The 22,136-nt window shown below is 47.5% G+C and overlaps 1 protein-coding gene across 2 annotated transcripts in view; it reads right to left on the bottom strand.

Annotated features, from left to right (window-relative positions):
* Window positions 1-3,317: 3,317 nt before the first annotated feature.
* The window catches only part of Klhl18 (kelch like family member 18), a 54,949-nt gene continuing 36,130 nt past the window's right edge, over window positions 3,318-22,136 (bottom strand). The window contains exons 5-10 of one of the 2 annotated variants that reach the window (XM_048423746.3): window positions 18,103-18,263; window positions 16,589-16,725; window positions 14,563-14,800; window positions 10,636-10,740; window positions 7,206-7,317; window positions 3,318-6,424 (exon numbers count right to left, since the gene is read on the bottom strand). In XM_048423746.3, coding sequence (XP_048279703.3) covers window positions 6,038-6,424; window positions 7,206-7,317; window positions 10,636-10,740; window positions 14,563-14,800; window positions 16,589-16,725; window positions 18,103-18,263 — 1,140 coding nt within the window. In that variant the 3' untranslated portion in view covers window positions 3,318-6,037. The remainder of the gene's footprint in view (window positions 6,425-7,205; window positions 7,318-10,635; window positions 10,741-14,562; window positions 14,801-16,588; window positions 16,726-18,102; window positions 18,264-22,136) is intronic. The other variant, XM_048423747.3, reaches the window with a different exon arrangement.

Here is a 22,136-nt window from a genome sequence, read left to right as displayed (position 1 = left end):
CTGAATTCCTGTGGATCAGGCCTCAGACCCAATCCAAAAGCAGCTAGCTGGTTATACCCATATCCTACATCACTATTTCACCAGAGGGCAGATCTTGCCTGGTGGACCAGTACTGTAACATGAAGGGTTGGGTGCAAGGATGCCATTGATGTCTTTTCTTTCTCAGTGTCCTGCATGGTACTATACTGGCATTTCAATTGTATTTTAATAAATAAAGGCTGTCTGAAGATCTGGGAGTAAAACAGCCCCACTGGTCAGCCTTATAGACCAGGTTATGGTAACACACATCTTTAATTACAGTAGCTAGCCTAGTTTCCATAGAAACTGGGTTGTGCTTGCCTTAATCCCAGCCCTAGAGAGGAATATATGATGGGAGAAGACAGCTCTCAGACACAGTCTCATTCTGAGATTCTGGTAGGCAGGATCACCATTTCAGACTGAGGTTGAGGTAAAAGCCAGTGGCTGATTGTTTTGCTTTTCAGATCTTCAGGTTGAACCCCAATTTCTCTGAGTTTTTATTAATTGTGTTTCACAGCACCTTCTGGCACTATGGGAGGAAGTTTTAAGATTAGTTCCAACTTTATTTCTCTGTGTCCTGCAACCAAAGTGTACTGTCTCTTCAGCAATGGGGGTTTGGGACCTTCCTGACCAGTAACTTGTAGGGAGTTGGTGCTTTGATTTCCATTTAATGACCCATGTATTTTATGGGGATCATTATCCATCCATTCAAGAGCATCTGTGTTCAAGCTACTTCAATTTTTTTTTAAATTGTAACTTTAGATTATCTTACAGAGCAGTGAGTTTCCATAGAGGTTTTTCATACATTTTTCATATTGGTGAATCCATCCTTACCACCTCCTTGCCTCTCAACACACACCCCAGTCCCCGTTTACACCTTTGAATGTCAACATTTTCTAACCCATACCACACCTCTATATCACGTGCTCTATCCTTTTCATCTTTTAAAAAAAGTATTCACTTGGTTTGGATGACAAATGAATCTTGAGAAAATTGGTTTCTGTCAAACTCTAAGACCCCTGCCAGCTAACTCTTGCCATATTTGTAAAGCAAGTGCTTTAACTGCTCAGCCATTTCCTCAGCCCGTGAACCCTTAAAATATATTTGAAAATTTAAAAACCAAAGTTTTGTATGTGTATGTTGGAGATAGTGTAGGCTACGTGTGTGATGCCCTGAGAGGCCAGAAGAGAGCGCTGGGTCCTCTGGAGCTGGAGTTAAAGGCAGTTTGAGCTGCCTAATGACCAAACTGCTGAGTCATTTTTCCAGCTTCCTTCCTTTTCCCTCCCTCCCTCCCTCCCTCTCTCCTTCCTCCCTTCCTTCCTTCCTTCTAACAGTGACTCACTATATAGCTCTAGCTGTTCTGAAACTCAAACTCACTATGTAGACCAGGTTGGCATTGAACTCACAGAGACCTACCTGGTTCTGCCTCCCAAGTACTGGGATTAAAGGTATGTGCCACCTCAACTGGCCTCACACATAAATCTTACCACTTTTTTTTCCAGTGACTTTTTTGTGTGCCAAAGTTACAGACTTTCCAGCCAGACATTAAACAAGGAGCCAGAGAGGCAATGTTGACTTTAGGCAGTTGACATGGGGGAACTAAACGTACTTTTGTGGGAGTTGAGAAAAGGGAAAAATTTGAGGGCTGTGGCCATCTGGACAGGATCAAATATGCATCAGCAACAAGTAACTATAGTCTCTGCATATTTCCCATCAGTTTTCATTTGCATGAAATAAAATGCACTGGCCTCTTGTATTAGCTACTTTTATATTGCTATGATAAAACACTATGACCAAGGCAACTTATAGAAGAAAAGAATTTATTTGGGGCTTAAAGTTCCAGAAGGATAAGAGTCTATGGTGCCAGGGAACTGTGGCAGCAGATGGCAGACATGGCAGCAGGAACAGCTGAGAGCTCATATCTCTTAAAGGCGAGTGTCACCACTGCCAGGCCAAGAGCTCACATCTTGATCTGATCCAGAAGCAAGAGGAAGAGATCTAATGCAAAACTTCTGAAACCTCAAAGCCTTCCCACAGTGATGCACTTCCTCCAGCAACACTACATTGTCTGATCCTCTCCAAACAGCCACTAACTGGGGACCAAGGATTCAAATGCCTGACATTTGTAGGGGACATCTCATTCAAACCACATCTCTCAAAGATTGTTTTTGCTATAGGTTCATTTGACTTTTTCCTTACATTCATGAAAATATTTGTAAATTGTCCAATATACTTTTCTTTTAAACCAAAACAAATAAAAATTTACTTCTAACATTTAAAATTAAGCCAGAAGAGGTAGGTCTGATTCAATTGGTTAATTGCTTGCTGTGCAAACTTGAGGACCTGAATTTGAACCCTAGCACCCAGGTTAAAAAAACAAAACAAAACAAAACAAAACAAAACAAAACTGGATGTGGCAATGGACAAGTTGCAATCCCAGTCCTTGGATCCATAGTTGGCAGATCCCTAGGGCTTACTGGCCAGCTAGCCAAGCCCAACTGGGGAGCTCCAAGCTCAGGAAGAGACCCTGCCTCAAAATCCAAGGTGGGAAGCAATTGAGAAAGATGCCCAGTGTTGCTATGGAATAATCATTCTGTTTACTGTGAAGATGTGTTGCTCTCATAGTTAATAGAAAGCTGATTGGCTGGTGGCTAGGCAGAATTTTTCAGGGCAGGGAGAATGCTGGGAGAAGAAGGGTGAGACACAGAGTGAGCAGGATAGGAAGTATGTGCATGAGGCAAATGAACCATAAAAATGGGTTAATTTAAGTTGTAAGAGCTAGCAAATAAAAGTGCCTAAGCTATCAGCCAAGCATTTATAATTAATTTTGAGTCTCTGTGTGGTTATTTGGGGAATGGCTGGTAGGATAGAACTGATCAGTTGGTCTAGACAGAAAAGGCCACCTACAAATGGCACCCAATGTGGGGCACCTACATCCACATAAGACTTGAGAAAGCTTTAAAAAGTTTCTAAACACACAGAACAGAGCCAAACAAGGCTTCCTGGTCCTGTGTCTCACGCCAGCCGCAGTACAGAGAGGCATCTCTTGGCAGTTGCCTGCGGGATGGAGCCACGGCCAACCACCATGCACTATTGCCGTACACTAAGCTGAGCAGCGCCAGCAGCTGAGAGCAGCTTAAGATTTGTCTCATGCAATCAGAACAATGCTCGGTAAACACAGATTCGCCTACACAATGTCAATCCCGGCCTCTATACACAGGAAGAGACATACACAGAGGAATGGACATACAACCACACCCACACAGAAATGGACACACACAATCAGGAAAAGGCAAGAGTATTAGGAGTGTTCTTTTTATTTTTCTTTGGTTTCTTAACACAAAAGACATGCGTTCTATAAATAAAAAGTTTCCTGTGAAACACCTGTGGGTGAAGAGGGACAGAATTCCTATTTATTTCCATCTTCATGCTCCACCAGGAAGCTGGTCTTCAGCTCGCTTCTGCTTGTGATCTTTGATGAAACTCAGAAGAACATGCATGGGAAATGAGAAAGGACAGTGGCCAACCCTGTGTCCACCAGGTGTGTTTGACCTATCTCCTTTCCACAATATCCTTTGGTGATGTCTGTTTCCCCATGATCCTACTGTTCTAATGCTAAAGAGTCAGCCCAGCCACCTGCCCTCAGACTGGGATGTATGAAAATGTTCCTGTTTGCTCAGAGTCCACATTAAACACTGATTTGATCTTTTTCTACGTGCACAGTGTAAGTGCTGTGCTAGGAGGTGCGCGTGGACTCAGGAAGGTTAATCCAACAGCAGCAGATGGGGAAAAGATGTGTCATCTCCAGGGATGCTGTCTGCTAGCATCACAAGGAGCTCTCCTCCCCCCACAATGTGAGCTCACTGACCAGTTCTCAGCACCTTCACAGTCAAGGTTGTGCGGTCCATTCACAGAAGAAAGGACTTAATAAGATGAGCACAGATACACCCCTGCTGACAGGACCAACAGAAGACTGAGACCCGTAGCCTCCTCAGACTCTATTTCAGCAGCTAAACTGAGGGGTGGGAAGAAATGCTGGCATTCCACTGAGAGCCTAGTTAAACGTGTATCAGTTATCAGATTGTTCAGTCTTTAAACATAAAAACATGATTTTCAAGTGCTTCTAGCAGAGGCCCAGCTCTTAAGTCGCAGGGAAAAAAGTCCTTCCTCCCTCCCGAAGGCATGGCAATTGCACACACAGGTAAACCGGACCATCTGGGGTAAGGGTGCCCCAGCTTCACATTGTGCCTTCGGGACTGGCTTCTAGGCTGCTCCAGGCAGGCAGCAACGGGCAAGAAACCAATTAGGTGGAGAGTGGGACCCTTAGGCCCAGTTTGGGGCTAAAAGTAATTGTACCCTTCTAGTCTCTACTGGAAGAACTTTAGAAAAGCAGATTTTGGCAGCAGCAGTTGAAGGCCAGCCCCACTGCCCAGTGCACTAGTAATAGAAAAACCTCCTCTCTGGGCACTTCTGTGCTACGGTAAGGTCCCATCCAGAGGAGGAAGGAGCATGGAGTCTCTTCACGAGGTCGTCTGCCAAGATCAGAGGAAGAAATATAAAATATCTTCTTTGCAGCAGCAAAAGACTTTTTTTTAGTCTTTAGGTCTTTATATCATGAAGCCAGCATTGCTTGAATGTAGAGGCCCATCTTGCTGGTCAGTCTGCTAAGGGATGGAGGGAAGGTGGCCCCCCACCCACCCCGGGGCTGGCGAGTGGATGGAAAAGCAGGGCAATGGCAGGGCATACAAGTCACCTGACCAAGGTAGTCCATGGCTGGTAGGAGAAAGCCCCTGGTTAGGTCCGAGAGGTACAAATGGCCAATGTGCCTCAGAAACATCAGACGAGTTATTCAAAGACAGTTGATGGGGAAGTGCGGATCTGGCCAGACATGCTATTTCCTGCTGGCCAAAGAGGGAAGGAATAGATGTGGGAGTGGGGATCTGAAGGAGCGCTGGGTGGCAGTGGAAGTAATCACAGGGGGCCTGGAGTCTCCAGCGAACCCTGGAGCTCCTGTGGAGACGGGTGGCAGTAATGCAGCCAGATCCCTAAGCCTCGGACACTGGGTGAGCACCTTGTCAAGGTCCAGTCAGGAAGGTCCTGACTTTAGACACAGTGGGAGCTCAGGGGGAACCCCAACTGTTTTAGGAGGGCTTGGGACCCTGGGACCCGAATGTGGGAATGGATCCCACTGCTGTCATCTTTGATGGTTTTCCATTTTAATGTATAATTGCTTTTTGTATCTTTTGTTTTCTTTTTGTGAAAAATGTTCTCTTACAAAAGTCTTTTCCTTCCAGCTTCTCTCAAGTATTTTTGGTTTCCATTTCCTCCGGTTTCTTTCAAGCATCTCTATTCCCCTTCTGGTTCTCTGGGACAAGCAAAGAAAGACCTCACTGAGTTCCCAAAACATCAGGCACTGGGAAGACTTCTGCTTCCCTGCTTGCTGAGACAGGGACGACATCCTCTGAGCCCCACGATGGAAGGAAGAGCTTGTGCGCACACAGCATGCTGCTGTAGCTGCTCGGTCACAGGCAGTCAGAACACCAGGGTGTCCTTTCTCTCCCAACCTTACCCTGGTTTCCAATGGGCTTGGACACTGCTGCTTTCGATGGCAAGTTGGCCACAACATGGCTGCAGGCAAGCAGGTAAGGAGGAGTTGGCTGGAAGGCCACCCGCACAGGGGCACTCACAGCACTGTGGCAAGTGGGAGCTGGGCCAGCACTGTAGCTGTGCACACTGGCCTTGGATGGAGCCTGTGTACACACAGACCAGCAAAGCACTTCCGTGTCACTGGCTGTGGGACTCAGAGGGGCTTCTGTCCCGTGCCGTGCATCTTGATAACCTAAGGTCACAAGGCAGCACAGTGAGGGAGGACGTAAGCACCTGGAGACACTGTCCCTCTGGCAGGCTCGCATTTTACCTCATCTTCTGATCCGCCACTGCCTCTTCTGAGAGGACTTTCCCCTGGAAGGAAGCGCCTATGCTTGTACCAGATCCCTAACCCACCACATCCCACCCTCTCCTAGATGGTGAGAAGAGGGATGCAGCCCACACCAACCCCTCCCTCATGGCACGCCATGGGGGCCATAAATGTCCAGCGGTCCGTCTCTGGGTCATACATCTCCACCGAGCTTAGGTTTGACTGTCCATCATAACCGCCCACTGCATAGAGGCGCCCACAGCTGGCCACGAGGGAGACCCGACTCCGGCGTGTGTGCATAGGTACTATGAGGCACCACTGGTCTGCCACGGAGCTATACATCTCGGCAATACTGAGGAAGCCAGAGCCATCATAGCCCCCGCACACAAACATCTTGCTTCCCAGGGAGGCGGCGCCATGTCGGCAGCGCTTGTTGAGCATGCTGGCTGCTGGATGCCAGGTGGCTGTGTGGTGGTTGTAGTGTTCCACCTGCAGGGAGAGAGGTGCAGGGACGAGATGGTCAGAGGAGAGGCCTGGTCCATGGGGTGGCCCTGCAGGACTCAGAAACCCACATGGTGCTAGACTACAGGAGACCAGGGAGATGGAGCTCAGTGGGCACATGCCCTAGCTCTGATGCCACCTCTTCAGAGCTGTGTACCTGCCTGCTGACACCTTATACTGAGCTGAAGCCTTCTGGGCATGTGCAAGGAAATGAAGGAAAGATTGGGCCTCTTCTAGGCGATGGCAGGGCTGGAAGGAGAGTACTACTGTCTCCTGTGACTGCCCCAAGCACTTCCTACCTCAGTACTGACTGACTCGGAACCACTACTGCATGGTGCTGAGCCTTCTAAAAGAATAAGTGCAGCTTCTAGCCGAGTGTCCAGAAGAACGCGATTGATGGCATTAACTTTCGGCGTATGATTGAGCTCACTTTGGTAGACCTTTCAAAAGGCTTTACAACATTTCATGGACAACCAAATGGAACATGTTCAGGATGACTGCATGCAACGCTTCCTTGTGTGCATGGGCTTCTCTAGAAGAGAGTTCTAGATGATGCAGGTGACACCCTGGACCTTCAGGAGATAACCTGTGTGCAGCAATGGCAGGATTCAAGCTTTTTGTTTGTGTGGTGCTGGGAATTGAGCCCAGGGTCTTGTGTATGCTAGACAAGCAATATATAACTGGGCTATGACCCCAGTCCAGAGCAGATTTTTTGAGGAAAAAAAAAATTCAAGGCTGGAAGAAGTCTCCCAGGAGGGGCCAGACTCACAGTGCTGAAGATCTGCAAACCATCGTGGCCACCTGACACGTATATCCTGCCCTCGAAGATTGTAACCCCAGCCGCACTGCGGTTTGAGCTCATTGGAGTCACCACCGTCCACCTGCAGAAGACAGCAGAAACAGGAGGGAGGATGAGAGTCAGTGTTCATGGCCTTCCCAGACAGCTTAGCCGGGCCCGGGCGGCTGTCTCTATGCCAACCGCATCCTGATCAGCTAATGCCTCATCACCTCTCCCACCACCTATGCAGGCTGCACTGCTGCTGCGCCTCTCACCAAGCCAGTCACCACGGGCAGGCAAAACCAGCACATTTCAAACAAGGCCCACACACACGTCTGCAATGGCTCTGCATCTCTAGGTCTTGTTAATAGGACATCCAGTCACCTAGTTACTCTGCTTATAAAACCCAAGTGCTCGCTTGGTTTATCCTCCCTCTCTCAGCATTTTTTTTTTGTAATTTACATGTTTTGCCTACATGCATGTCTGTGTGAGGGTGTCAGTGCCCTGGAACTGGAGTTACAGAAGCTGTGAGCTGCCATGTGGATGCTGGGAGTTGAACCTGGGTCCTCTGGAAGAGCAGCCATTGCTCTTAATCAGTGAGCCATCTTTCCAGCCCCAGAGATGATCTATTTATTTATTTATTTATTTATTTATTTATTTAATTTCTGAGACATGGTTTCTCTGTGCAGCCCTGGCCATCCTGGAACTCACTCTGTAGACCAAGGCTGGCCTCGAACTCAGAGATATGACTGCTTCTGCCTCCCAAGTGCTGGGATTAAAGACTTGTGCCATCATCACCGGGCATGTACATATACATATATGTTATGTATATGTATTTATTTATTTGTTGGCAGAGTCACACTACTTCACCACTGCTAGTCTAGGACTCTCTATTTGGACCAGGCTGGTCTTGAACTCAGAGATCCACCTGCCTCCTGAGTGCTGCAAGTAAAGGCGTGTGCCACACCTCTCTTGGCATTCTTGTGGTCCACAAGTACTTACTGGTTTACTTCCTAGTACTTACTTGTTTCAGCTCCTACTACCACTTTCCCAGCTCTGCCTCCTACCTGGAGCAGTGCATGGGCCTCCTTAAATGTGGCCTTGCTTTCAGGCCATCTTTACCCCAATCCCACACTGTCAGAGGAACTGGATTGCTCTTCCAGCGGCTGCAACAAGTCCCTGAAATGACTCCTTGCTGCACCTCGGTGTGGTTTGTTTGTTTGTTTGTTTTTTGAGATAAGGTCTCACTCTGTAGCTCAGGCTGGGGATGTGGGATTCCTCTCTGTATTAGCTGTGAATATGTCTTATTACCATTGGTTAATAAAGAAGCTGTTTTGGTCTATGGCAGGGCAGAATATAGGTAGGAGGGAAAACTAAACTGAATGAAAGGAGAAAAAAGGTGAAGTCAGAGACACCATGTAGCTGCTGAAGGAGAAAGATGTCAGAACCTTATGGGTAAGCCACAGCCTTGTGGTGAAACACAGATTAATAGAAGTAGGTTAATTTAAGATATAGGAGCTAGCTAGGAATATGTCTGAGCTGTTAGCCAAACAGTGTTGTAATTAATACAGTTTTTGTGTGATTATTTGGGTTTGGGTGACCAGAAAACAAAAATACAGTCTCTGAGACAATCCTCCTGCCTTAGCTCTTGAGTGCTGAGATTTCAGGATGAACTTCCAGGCCTGGCCCTTGGTGTGCCTCTTTCCCATGTGGGTTTTCTCTGTCTTCTAGCTTTGCCCACAGCTCACAATGAGGAGGACTTTCTTATTTGAACCCCTCTCTGCCTGCTGTCTCCTTGTCTGGGATAAGCATTTACCACTGTTTAACCTCTGCAAAATATCTGTGTGTGGATGTGCTTATATGTGTGAGTTCACATACAAGTGTAAATGTGCACATGGAAGCCTGAGGAATCTTGGGTGTTATCTCTAGGACCATGCCTTATTTTTTGAGACAGGGCATCTCATTGGCCTGGAGCTCATCTATTAGGCTAGACTGACTGGCCAGAAGCCCTGAGGAATCCTCCTGTCTCCACCTTCTCTGCTAGGATTCTAAGGGTAAGCCACCATGCCTGGCATTGTTATGTGGGTTCTGGAGATTGAACTCATGCTTGCTAGGTGAATACTTTATAAACTCAGTCATCTCCCAGCCTCCCAGTCTATCGGTTGAGTTTCACCTTGCACCCCTACCCTGGGGAGAGAAGTGCTCACCACTCTGTGCCAAGAGCTCCAGACACAGGCCTCCAGGACAAGGTGAACATAACACACTTACAGCTGGCCAAACTGAGCACTAGAGAGGACCAGCCTCTTTTCTACCTGTTGATAACCAGCCAGTCAAGGGTTAGGTAACAGAACGTCATCTTTAGAACATCATGGGTCCTTTCAGCCCATTCGCTGACATTCTGCCGCCTAAGATGGGAGGAATCAAACCTTAGGATGAGGAACCCAGTCTAGCAGTGCCAGTGTTTCCTAGTGTCCCACAAAGATTGCAGTGGTCTTACAGAAAACCCAAGTTTAGACAGGATTCCTCACTGACAGCTTTTCTAGAACTCTAGCAATGTCACACACATGATGGGAAGACAAGGACGACGACGAACAAATATCAACATTCCCCAAGCTTTCTGGCCATACATTTTATTTCTTTCAAATAGGTCTCCCTGTCTTGGGATGTGCTGCCCAGCTACTTCTTATCCACGCTGCTTGCGCTTACACTACAATGGACTGATTTAGTGAAGAGACACAGACCAATAAATAAATGTTTCTAAGTATCTGTACCTTCTGTTTGTTTGAAATGGGTTCATATAGCCTTGAGCTCCTGAGTGGTGGAATTATAGGCATGAACCACCATGCCTGGATTTAGTCCTTTTGAAATTTAACCAAAAGATTAATTTAACCAAGGATTTTATTTTTTTTTGTTTTTGAGACAAGGTCTCACTTTGTAGCCCTGGCTGGCTTAGAATACACTATGTAGATCAGGTTGGTTTTGAACTCACAGAGATGTCCTTGCCTCTGCTTCCAAGTGAAAGGATTAAAGGCATGTGCCTTTAATGACTGGCCTTTAACCAAAGATTTTAAAATCTATTCTCTGCCAATATTGTTAAGTCACTTCCTACTCAGAAGAAGCTTTAAGCTAGGTGCCACAGTATGACTCTATGGCTGAGGTGAGATATTAGAGTCTTTAAGTCTACGACCTCTTCTCCCACAAAGCAAAGCAAAACTAAACAAAAAGTGGAGGGAGCGGTCTAGCAAGCATCAGGTCAGGCTGTGGGGAACAGTTTAGCTGAGTATAATGGTTTATGTCTATAATCCCAGCACTCAGCGAGGATTGCTGAGAGTTTAAGGCCAGCTTAGGCTACATTATGAAGCTCCATCTCAGAAAAACCATCTCTCTCTCTCTCTCTCTCTCTCTCTCTAGTCACCCTTACTTGTCCGTCTCAGGTGAGTAGGTCTCCACAGAGTTGAGGGAAGAATTGCCATCGTAGCCTCCACAGACGTAAATCTGTCCGTCCAGCACGACTGTCCCCATGGCACTGAAACAGACAGAATGGTCATCTCAGCACTCTGTCATTCCCACCGAGAAGTTAACCAGCCAGAGCTTCTTTCTAGAATAGACCCAACCCCAGGGACACAACCAGCTAGGTCAGAACACCAGGAAGCTGTTCAGTGGTTCCTCTGCCTGTGCTGGCTCCCAGCCAGTCTTCGGCTCAGTGGCAGGTGACCTGCCCTCCAGGCCTTCAGTCTCCGATCTGCCTGAAACTCTCAACTCTCATCTCAATGCAGGAGGGGTTAATTTACTTTGTTTATGTGGCGGAGGATGGCTCTGAATTCCTAATCCTTTTGCCTCTACTTCCTGACTGCTGAGATTACAGGTGTGTACCATCACAACAAGCCTGACTTACTCAAAAATATTTCTAGGGCTGGAGAAACGGCTCAGAGTTAAGAGCACTGGCTGTTCTTTCAGAGGACTGGGTTCAATTCCCAGCATCCACAAGATGGCTTACAAACATTTAGAACTCTAGTTCCAGGCAAAACACCCATACACACAAAAATAAACAATAAAAAAAATTAAAAATTGTATTCCATTATTAGTGTCTGTGTGCATGTGCATGTGCGTTTGTGTGACAGCACACATGCATACCATGGCATGCATGTAGAGGTCAGAGGAAAACATTTGAGAATTGGCTCTCTCCTTCCATTGTGGGTTCTTAGGACTGAACTCAAACTATCAGGACTACACAGTAAGCACTTTTACTCACTGAGCAAACTCAGGGCCTCAGCATAATCTAATTTTAGGGTCCAATCATCCTCAAGGAAGGGCCCACATGCTTCAGAATTACTATCTCCTAACTAACCCCATGCCCCAGGAGTGGCTTCTTTTTTAGGACATATGTCACATGCATTCGTTCACCAGATTTTCATCAGCCATGTACAAGGCCTGTTGCTCGAGATACGAGCTCATGAGCAGAGACGGAATGGGCACAGTGGTGCACATGTGCGGTCCCAGTCTGAGGAGGCTGAGGCGGGGAGAGCTCAAGTTAGAGGCCAGATTGGGCAACAAAAAGAAGAATCTATTTTTTAAAAAAATCAAACAAACAAACAGAGTAAGCGAACAGGCAAAGTTCCTGATCACAGGCACTTATGTCACCATGAGGTGCTAGGATCTCTCCGTCAACTCTTAACGCACAGGGAGCCACTGGAACACAGGGAAAGGCCTTTATTGTGATGTGCGGTGTCTTCTACTCAACAGATCCAAGTCCCATGTGCTGTGTGCTCCCTCTGACCTCCCTAGTGTTTACACGTGTTCCTACCACACATGGCCCCACACGGCCCCTCCTTAGTGTTTACACGTGTTCCTACTACACACGGCCCCGCACAGCCCCTCCTTCGGCTTGGTGGTGAGCCTCTAGCTTCTGTTTGGTGTGTACTTACTGTATGTGCTACCCTTGCCACACCTTTCAAGGGAGCACCACTGTGATGGCCGGCCGGCTGGACTGCTTGGAGAAGACATGCCCGAGAGCTAAACAATACAAGTCCAGAGTTCCCTGTTCTACCTATAAGTTTTCCTAAAATCCTGATTATCCGGGGCTCTAGATCATAATTTAACCTTCCATCCTACTTAAATAAAGCCTTATGCAAAATTAAGCGAAAATGCCAAGCCGCCAGACTCAATGGTTTCACATCCGACACTACAGAAGACTAACAATGAAGCTGGGGTTGAACAGGAAAGAGAAATACACCAGACAACTGCCACTTTCCAAGTAAACACAGCAAATCAAACGACACTAACAGACCCCCGAACCTGCCCGAAGAGGACAGGCCCGAAGAGGGCCTTGTTTTAGGCAAGGTCAGTAAGAAGAAGATGACAAATTTACTAGGCATCAATCCCTTTCTAGAATGGACACAAAACACACATGAACTAACTACATTTCCTTTTTCTTGGTAGTACTGGGGATTGAACCTAGGGCCTCGCTCTTGCTAGGGCAAGCATCCGACCACTGGGCTACAGTCTTAGTCCCAAACACAAGGTAGTTAAGTCAGGAGTTGAGGAACGATATGGGGGTGAATCAAGAGGTCCCAAACTATAAGCAACAATCAAATGAGAAGTAAAAACAAGCTCTGAGAGAAGGGGAAGTGCTGACCAGAGGGGCTGGGGCAATATGGGACAAGAACCCGGAAGAAGGCTCCTTGCCCACAAGACAACAAGAAGGAAAGAGGACGGAAAGGAAGCTGCCACTCACTGGCAGAATGGAGAGCTATGTGGGATGTTAGAAGAGACGTGACTAAGACCATTTTAAGGTAACCTGTAATTTCAAAGGGACAAATGGAACTGAGCCCATGCTGCTAATACCAGGGCATTAACCACAGCGAAGGAGAGGAATACTCAAAGGATTTTCCTTCTCAAACCCTCTGACATCCAAGTAAGAAAGTCTCTCAGAGCACACACACAAGGAAAGCCAACTAGCTACAGCCAAAGTAAAAGAGCCACTTGTGGTTGGGGATACGGGAAATGAGTCCCTTGAACACAGCAAGCTGCAAAATGTTCAAGAGGTGGCGGGGAGGGGCGGGGACGACACCGCAAGGTGTGGAGGGAAAGAAGAGAACTCAGAGGGCATCCTTAGAAGAAGGACATCTTGTGCATACACTATTTCTTCTAAAAAGGAGTGTGCAGAGACCCTCCGTGACTCTGGTCTGCTTGCTGCAGAGCACATTCCTCTGGCTCCCGGCCTCATGCTAACACTGCTGAATGAGGAATGGACGCTTCCCTTTATGTGGCAAAGCCCCCCACTCTAACTACTTCCTCTCCACACATACCATCACTCGGCCTCTTCCCCCCTCCCCGAAGTCATGTGATCTTCTAAGTAGCGACACAGAAGTATGGAAAAGAGGATGGGTTTGTCAGGCAAAAGTTAGACCACAGAATTATATAGAAAGACCACTGAAGAGCAACCTGGCTAGTAGGTTTCAAACTATCCTTTTAAAACTGCACACAATTCTCCTTCCTAAAATTGGGCCATGTCATAGACACTCAAAATGCAGGCCAATCTGTTCTGGTGAAACGGGCAAGGCCTTGAGCTTCTTTCCCTCTCAGTCCCTATGAGGAGAGCCGGAAGAGTAACACTTGCAACTGACAGGGCACAGTGTGGAGGAAGCTGTCTAAGGACACCCTTGCTGCATGGGCCTGACGTAAGGAATGACGCTGCCTGTCATCTCTGCACTGAGAATTAAACACAGGCAGCACTACCATGATGTCCTCCAATCACACTTCTCATTCTGGAAATGTGAGCAGGCAAGGGGTGGAGGATGCGAAGAGCCAGACCACGTTCGATGGTGTGCAAGTTCACTCCACCTTGCGGATACGCACGTGCTCACATCTGGAGAACATGTGCACACTGCCTAGTTTGTACACTTCCCGGGAAGTGCGAGTGTAAGTACAGAAAGAGAGCACAGAGAAAAAGCTTGGAGTTTCTACTACTAATGGGGTTAAATCTCCTTATCCTTCAGGCTTCAACTTTAATCCCACCTCTTCCCTGAGATCTTCCAGATGGTCCAGTCCAGTTTCTCGCCCTCCTGGAATCTTCCATAACACACATTTTCAGTCCTTAGCTGGCACTTATATAACAATACAACTTCCACATGTCCGTGTCTTGGCTCCCCAAGTTCCTCAAAGGACAAGGCAGATATTTTAAGTTTAAGCAGGTGGGGGCTTGCTCCCAGGAGGTGCTGGCAGTGGCTGGCCTGGCAGCAGGAATTCCCCAGGCCAAAACTTGCATTTACTTTATTATGTGCCCCATATATGGGGCTCCCCAGATGCTCAGTGTGTGTGTTCAGCCTGCACGCGGCTTCCAGAATACCTTCGCTTGCTATTCATGCTCCCCACTCTGGTCCATGTGTCCGTCTCAGGATTGTAGGCCTCCACAGTGCTCAGCCGCAGCTGACCGTCATATCCCCCGATAGCATAGAGAAGCCCGTTCACCACAGCCACACCCACACGGCTGCGGGCTGTGGTCATGGGATGGCACTTTTCCCAGCGGTTGGCGATGGGGTCGAACACTTCCACCACATTCAGGGAGTCACCTGCATAAAAATTTGCTACTCAAATTAAAACAAATGAGACCACTTGTTTAGATCACAGCTACTGGGTATTGTATTGATTATATGGGTGTCTGACTGGGTTCTATTATATCTTCCCATAAATTACTCAGAGCAAATGGGCCCACTACAGACTCTGGTTATGATAAAGATTTTAGAATCAAATGGGAAACATTTGCTCTTCAGTAGTTTTCGGTTAGAATCAGGTGAGCCTTTGACTTGAAATTAACAATAAGGGCAAATGCATAGGATATTTGCCCAGTGCAGGAAGCACGCTAGAGCGAAGGGCATACAAGGGTCCTAATGCTAGCTGCCACTTACTCTAACGACCAGACAAGCTGCTCTGTGTCCTCGTCATGTTTTGAATGTCAAATTAAAAGCTAACAGAGCTGCCATGAGGATTAAATGACATAATGGATGTGGCACCTAACGTGGCTCTGGAACATACTTAGAACTCAGTAAGGTAGTCACGGAGACCAGGATGGTAATTTGAACCCTCTTGCTCTCCTCAGATGATGATTAGCAACTCACAGGATCCTCCTTCCTTGTGGCCTGGGAGCCTAAGCACTCACTCCCCTCTCATATTTATTACTAAAAACTTCTCTTTTCTAGGCCAAGCTGTTAACAAGAAGAAGGATGCCGGCTGCCTTTCAGAAACCTTAACTGAAGGCAAAGCTGTGAACTCCCCCTGATCCTCAAGAGGTTTTCCCAGAAATGTGACTGCATCTAATACAAGAACTACTGAAAATGGCAGCTTGTATTGCTTTGTTCTGGAAGCTGAGTCTCAATACCTATAACCCGGGCTGGCCTCAAACTCAAGACCCTCCCGCCTCAGCCTCTGAAGCACTGGGATTGCAGCGTGTCATCAAGCTGCCGATAGCAGGTGGATATAAACACGCAGGGGCTCCACAGGAGGCAGTACGAAGAGTCAAAAAGAATTACAGACCTGGGGTATTAGCAGATCTGGGGTATTGGATTATCTCAGTCTGATCCAGAGAGTCATAGGGCAAATATGAATGCCTGATTATAGAATTGGGCAGATTCCTTACTGCGCTCTCTCTAGAGCTGAGTACATGCTGCAGTTAATAAATACTAGGGCTAAGAGCTGGTTTAAGCACCAGGATGAACCCCAGTCCTTGCTCTGACGACAGCAGAGCGTGTACACTGCCCAAGTTCTCTGGGTCTCAACTTTCTCATCTGTAGATTTCAGCTGTGGTGATTCCCATGACTCTGAGACAGAATCCCACCGTGTAGCCTAGGCTGCCCTGGGCCTTGGGAGCCTTCCAAGTGCTGGGATTACAGGTGTGTATGCCACAGTGCTCAACCCCACTCCCTTTCTGTTGCTGCTGAGACGGGGTCTAGCTATGTGGCCCTGGGTGGCTTGGAAGTCGCTATGTAGACTGGTCTTACTTGCAGTAATTCTGCTGCCTCCTACTCTCAAGTACTAGGACTATAAGCATTGCCAAGCTTTTTTCTTTCTTGAGACAGTCTTACTGTGCAACTCAGAGTGGCTTCAAAATCACAGTCCTCTTATTTCCAAGACCCAAGTGCTGGAATTATAGGCATCTGTTAGCACTCCAGGACTATCAAACCTAATTCCTTAAGGCACCTTTAGCACTGACATCAACTCAGTATTATGAATACATAATAAGCTCTACTCTAGGGCAACTATATTAAAAGAAGAAGACAGAACAGCATAAAGAAGAATTAGAAAAACCCGGCTAGCCTGACTGTGCTTGTTTATCCAGAGTCCTAGGAAGGGCTCTGCAAAGGGGAGTTGCAAGATACCTGCTGAGTTGAGGCCCCCCACGGCATAGATGAGCCCAGCGATGGATGTGCAGCAGCGGGGCCGAGTCCTGAAAGCTGGCAGGTGGGGCCGGCGCTCTGGCATGAGGTGATAGTCCTTTGCTTCATCTACCAGGTCCCTGAAATAAGGAGTAAGAAGCTAAGAGCGGAGGTCTCCCACCTTGGTCACATTTACACTGGCTCCTCCATACCTAAATGTAGGAACATCTGGGAAAAGTCTTCTGGAAAATATGAACTACAGTGTCTGTCTGTCTGTCTCTTATGCTGGGGATTGAATCTTGGACCACACACATGTCAGAATGCTCTGCCTCTAAGCTATATCCCCAACCCTTATGTGAGATTTAGTGTCAGAGAATTTAGGTGAGAAGAGGGGAAGCCATGCAAGGCTATTGAGACATGTTCAAAAGTGAAGATGCCAAAAGAGCAGGGGCCAACCCAGCTACCGTAACCAGAGCAACTGCCTCTAACAGGTACCAATCAGAGAACAGGCACAAATCAGGTGTGATTTTTGAAAACCAGTATGGGGACTAAAATGGAGGTGCTGGGAGAAGCTCCACAGCCTACTTCCTATCAGCACTCAGCTCTTCCTTCCTACCCCTAGGACCATCCCATGGCTTACATCCTCCAATCAATCACCCATCACCTGCACTGTGGCAACTGTTGCCAGGTGCTCCAGATGGACTTCCCCACCTCCAGCTGCCTCTCCAGCCCTCCAGACCACAGACCACATTGCTTTTTCTAAGAACCTTCTTTGATAGCTACATACTACTGACAAGATAATTCATATGCCTCGATATCACCCTTCAGACTGCCCTTCACACAGCCATCCTGGCTCCCTCCAGCCACACACCCCCACTTCCTGACACACAAAGTCTGCGCCATGCCATGGGACTTCCCCCGAACCTGCTGATCCCAACTATGGGCGAAATAATGTAGAACTCAATATGTGAAACATCCTGTCAGCAAAGGGAAAAACCAAACCGAGCATTGCACTATGAATCTAACAAGCAACTGGAAAGACAGGCCTTTTCTCTGTTTTAATTGAGTAACAACTCATCTTCTGAGCTGTGCTGGTGGCTCTGGGTGGAATCTGCATACACTGGCACACAGGACCCTCCTTTTCAATCACTCACTCATCTGAGGTTACTGCACTGGCTACTGTTTATTGAAGAAAGTGAGGAGCCCCAGGGAAGTCCTACTTGTACTATCAAGTCAGCGGCTGGTGTGAGAAAGGTCCAGCCCGGCAGCACAGACACAGTACACTGACAGACTCAGAAGATGAAGATGAAGAACACAAAGATGACACAGGGAAGAAAAGGTTCCTTCTGCTCCCGCGTGGCGTCTCTCTCACCACCACTTGAGTCCTGTGCAATTCATGCACCATGAATTAAGACTGACTGCTTCAAATCCTTCCTTCCCTGAGGTAAGACAGGTGGCCAACTCCTCTTTATGCCTAGACCCTGGGCAGTGTCCTGGACAAGGCCGCCCACACTCACCTGCACTTGTGACAGCGACGCACCAGGTCATCTTCCTGCACTCGGTCTGATAGGAACTGGGGCCGGCAAAGAGGCAGGCGGATGTGGGATAGCAGCTCTGGCAGGCATGGGCCCCTCTGCTCCCGGTCGTATCTGACCCAGGCCAATGCAGCTTCAAAAACCTATGAGACAAACATCAGATGCTTTCGCAGCAACCAAGACCACACTCCTGTTTAGTCTCAGTTTTCCACTGCCTGTACCGAAACAGGTCCTCAGGCGACCCATCTTTCCTCCTACTCATGTCTGGATCCATAGCTTTCTTTCCACTTCTCCAGCTATGCTCTTAGGTCCAACCTTTGGTTGTCTGTGCAGCCCAGGCTGGACTAGAAGAACTCAAGAGCCTCCCAAGTGCTGGCATGACGGATGTGGGAGACCATGGCAAGCTTAGGTCGAGTCTTTTGTAATGTTGGCCTAGGTTACTGTAAAAGCTTCCTGGCTTTCATTATCATTTCCTTTTTGCATCACAGCAAAATCTATTTCTCTTCCTTCCTGCTGCGCTTATACCCCACCAGCTCTAAATTCTCTATACCAGGCAAGCCAGGCCAGTTCCTCTGTTTATACTGTCCTCTGCCCCACAATCAAAGCCGGGTGGCCATTTTCCCCCTTCTCTGTGTTTAAGTCCCTACCCTCTAAAGTTTAGCTGAAGACGTATGTTCTCCTAGGAGCCTTCCTTAATATCTCTAACCACAAAAATATTACTTTCTGAAGTCCTTTAGACCTTACAGATTGCCATTCAAATGAATGTGAGCCACCCAAGACACACTGATTAGCAGAAGAGTATAGGGGCAAACACTCCACTCTTAGGGTAAGGTGTGTCTAAGTCTATGTCCATGCTGAAAGGCCAGAACCCATTTCTCTGCTGGTCACCAATATTCAAGGGTGGGGAATCTTCAGATAATCAAGAAATTTAAGTGAGTTTGTGCTAACATCCCAGTGGCTGCCTCCTAGAAAGCCCTAGTCAAGCCAAGACTCTCTCAGAGGCAGAGACAAAAGGATAAGGTGAACACTGGTTCTATTCCTTGCCCGGGGGCAGACTTGCATAGGTCCAATATGAGGCTGGGGCCAGGCCAAGGTTTTTGTCCCTGGGAAACTGACTTTCCACCCTAAAAGACTGGCCATCAGTCCTGAGGTAGCTGTGTCTGAGGAAGCCTGTGCTATCTTGTCAACACTGCCGTGGACCTCAAACCAGAGGCCCCACCCCCAGGAAACCATTCTTGTTCTTCTTTTCTCTCTCTCTCTCTCTCTCTCTTTTTTTTTTTTTTTTTTTTTTTTTGTTTGAGACTGGGTTTCTCTGTGTGGCCCAGCCTGTACTAGAACTCATTCTGTAAACCAAGTTAGTCTTATCTAAACCCAAGTGCTGGGATCAAAAGCATGCACTACCACTGCCCGGTAGGATGCTACACGCCTTAATAAATTCATTGACATAAGCTACGGCATACCAAGACATGGTTGCTCTTTCCCGCAACAGACAGTAGAGAATCATCTGTACAGAAGGTTACAGGTGGGGCATGTCCTAATCCTTGAGAAGCAGAGGTTCAATCATAAACAACAACCAATCTAGTTTGTCTTTACTAGAAGATGGCTTTTAGCTTAAGATGGAGGCAGGTTGGTTCATCTGCTTTCTGATCCCTTTTAGAACAATAGCTCCTTAGCCAAGGGCTGGTAGAAGAGCTGAAGGCCATTCCCACTAGCAAGGGAGTCTCCAGAAGAAAGACGAGGAGGCCTGGTTTGGTCCACTTTCAAGCTGCTTCCTGGAATGGTCTATCCCCCCAAACAGGATTTGTGTCCCTTTGGGCTGTGAGCTGCTAGAGGCAAAACACAGTGATGCTGATGTCAAAGCTGGGAGGGATTGGGGGGGGGCACAGATCATCACGTCTTAATTTTTCAAGTTTTATATTGATCTTAACAAAAGACCAAGTATGGCTGGCCGAGACGGCTCAGTGGGAAAAGGGACCTGACTTACTGTACAAGCCTGTATCTGACTTCTATCCTGGGACCCACATGGTAGAAAAAGAGAACCAATTCCACAAAGTTGTTCCCTGACTTTCACACTCCTGCCATGGCTATGTGTGTGCATGTGCACACACTAAATAATAATATTTAGTAAGTTTATTTTATTTATTTATTGAGACATGACCTCACTGTGCAGTCTTGGCCATCCTAGACTCACTATGTAGACCAGGCTGGCCTTGAACTCACAGAGATCATCTGTAAGTCCTTTGATGCTCCAGTGGCCAGGCCATTTCCTCAGACTTCCAGCTAATCCCTGGGATTGCCCCAAGATCAGGCCACAAAATCCCAGGTCACCCTAGGAAGAAAACTCTGCATAAAGCTTGCCTCCTCCTCAGATCTTTGCTGCTTCTTTCCCAAGGAGAGGCAGCCATTTTCTTGGCTCTTTTCCCAATAAATCTCTTGTGTGACTTGGCTCCCTACTACCAGAATACTTTTCTCCTCAGAGTTGTAACACTTATACCCTCCTGTCTATACCTCCCAAGTGCCGGGGTTAAAGGTGAGCACCATCACACATATCTTCATTTTATTCTGAAAGACAAGGTCTTACTATGTAGCCCTGACTGGCCTGAACCTCACTTTGGAGGCCAGTCTGGCCCTGAACTCACAGAGATCTACTTAGCTTTGTCTCCCAAGTTTTGGGATTAAAGATGTGTGCCACCATACCCAGTCCATAAACAGTTTTAAAGATCAAGAAGTGGCCAGGTGGTGGCAGGATACACCTTTAATCTCTGCACTTGGGAGGCAGAGGCAGGGGAATCTCTGTGAGTTTGAGGCCAACCTGATCTACAAGAGCTAGTTCCAGGACAGGCTCCAAAGCCACACAGAGAAATCCTCTCTCGGAGGGGAAAGAAAAAAAAACCAAAAACAAAACAAAACAAAACCCAAACCAAAACAAAAAGACCAAGAGGTGATGACATTCAGAGTTTTACAGTTGATGTATTTTTTCAGCAGATTATTTTTTATTACTTTATAAATAATACCAATCAAAATTTCTACTTCCTCCCCTCCTCCCACTTCCCTCCCGCTCCCCCACTCACCCTCCCCTTTTCCCCTCCAGTCTTAAGAGAGGGCAGGGTACCCTGCCCTGTGGGAAGTCCAAGACCCTTCTCCACTCCACCCAGGCTTAGGAAGGTATGCATCCAAATAGAATAGGATCCCAAAAAGCCAGCATGTGCAGTAGAGACTAATCCCAGTGCCATTATCATTGGCTTCTCAGTCTGCCCCAATTGTCAGCCACATTCAGAGGGTCCAGTTTGATCCCATGCTTGTTCAGTCCCAGTACAGCTGGATTTGGTGAGTTGGGGAGAGCCTGGGGGAGTGGGACGGTTGAGATGGAGGAAGGACAGATATGGGAGCAGGGAAGGCGATATCTTTATTAAGGGAACCATTTTGGGGTTGGCAAGAGGCTTGGCTCTAGAGGGGTTCCCAGGTGTCTACAAGGACATCGCCAGCTAGGACACTGGGAAGTGAAAGAGAGGGTAGCTAAATTGGCCTTGTCCCATAATCAGACTGATGACTATCTTGAATATCACCATAGAACCTTCGTTCGGCGATGGATGGAGATAGAGACAGAGACAAACATTGGAGCACTGGACTGAGCTCCCAAGGTCCAGTTGAAGAGTGGAAGGAGGGAGAATATGAGCAAGGAAGTCAGGACCACGAGGGGTTGGTCCACCCACTGAGACAGTGTGCCTGAGCTAATGGGAGCTCACAGTTGATGTGTTTTTAAGATGTGTGTGACACTGTGGGTATCCCCCTGAGTGTAGCCTCCAAATGGTCACCTCTTTGTGAATCTGGATAAAGAACTCAGGGTGGAGTCCATGGGTTCTGGGAAGCTATTCTGGGGATCAAAGCAGAGGAGGCAGGTAGAGAGAGAAGAGCTGCGATTGGGCAGGTCTGAAGGGGCCCAGCAGGGGCACTGAGGCCCAGAGTGAACAGCATGCCCAGTCTGCCAACAAGTCTCTTGCTTTTAGCTCAGGACC

Source organism: Myodes glareolus, chromosome 4, assembly GCF_982192425.1.
Source record: "Myodes glareolus chromosome 4, mMyoGla1.1, whole genome shotgun sequence".
NCBI classification, from domain to species: domain Eukaryota; kingdom Metazoa; phylum Chordata; class Mammalia; order Rodentia; family Cricetidae; genus Myodes; species Myodes glareolus.
This window is presented reverse-complemented; position numbering and strand designations above follow the sequence as displayed.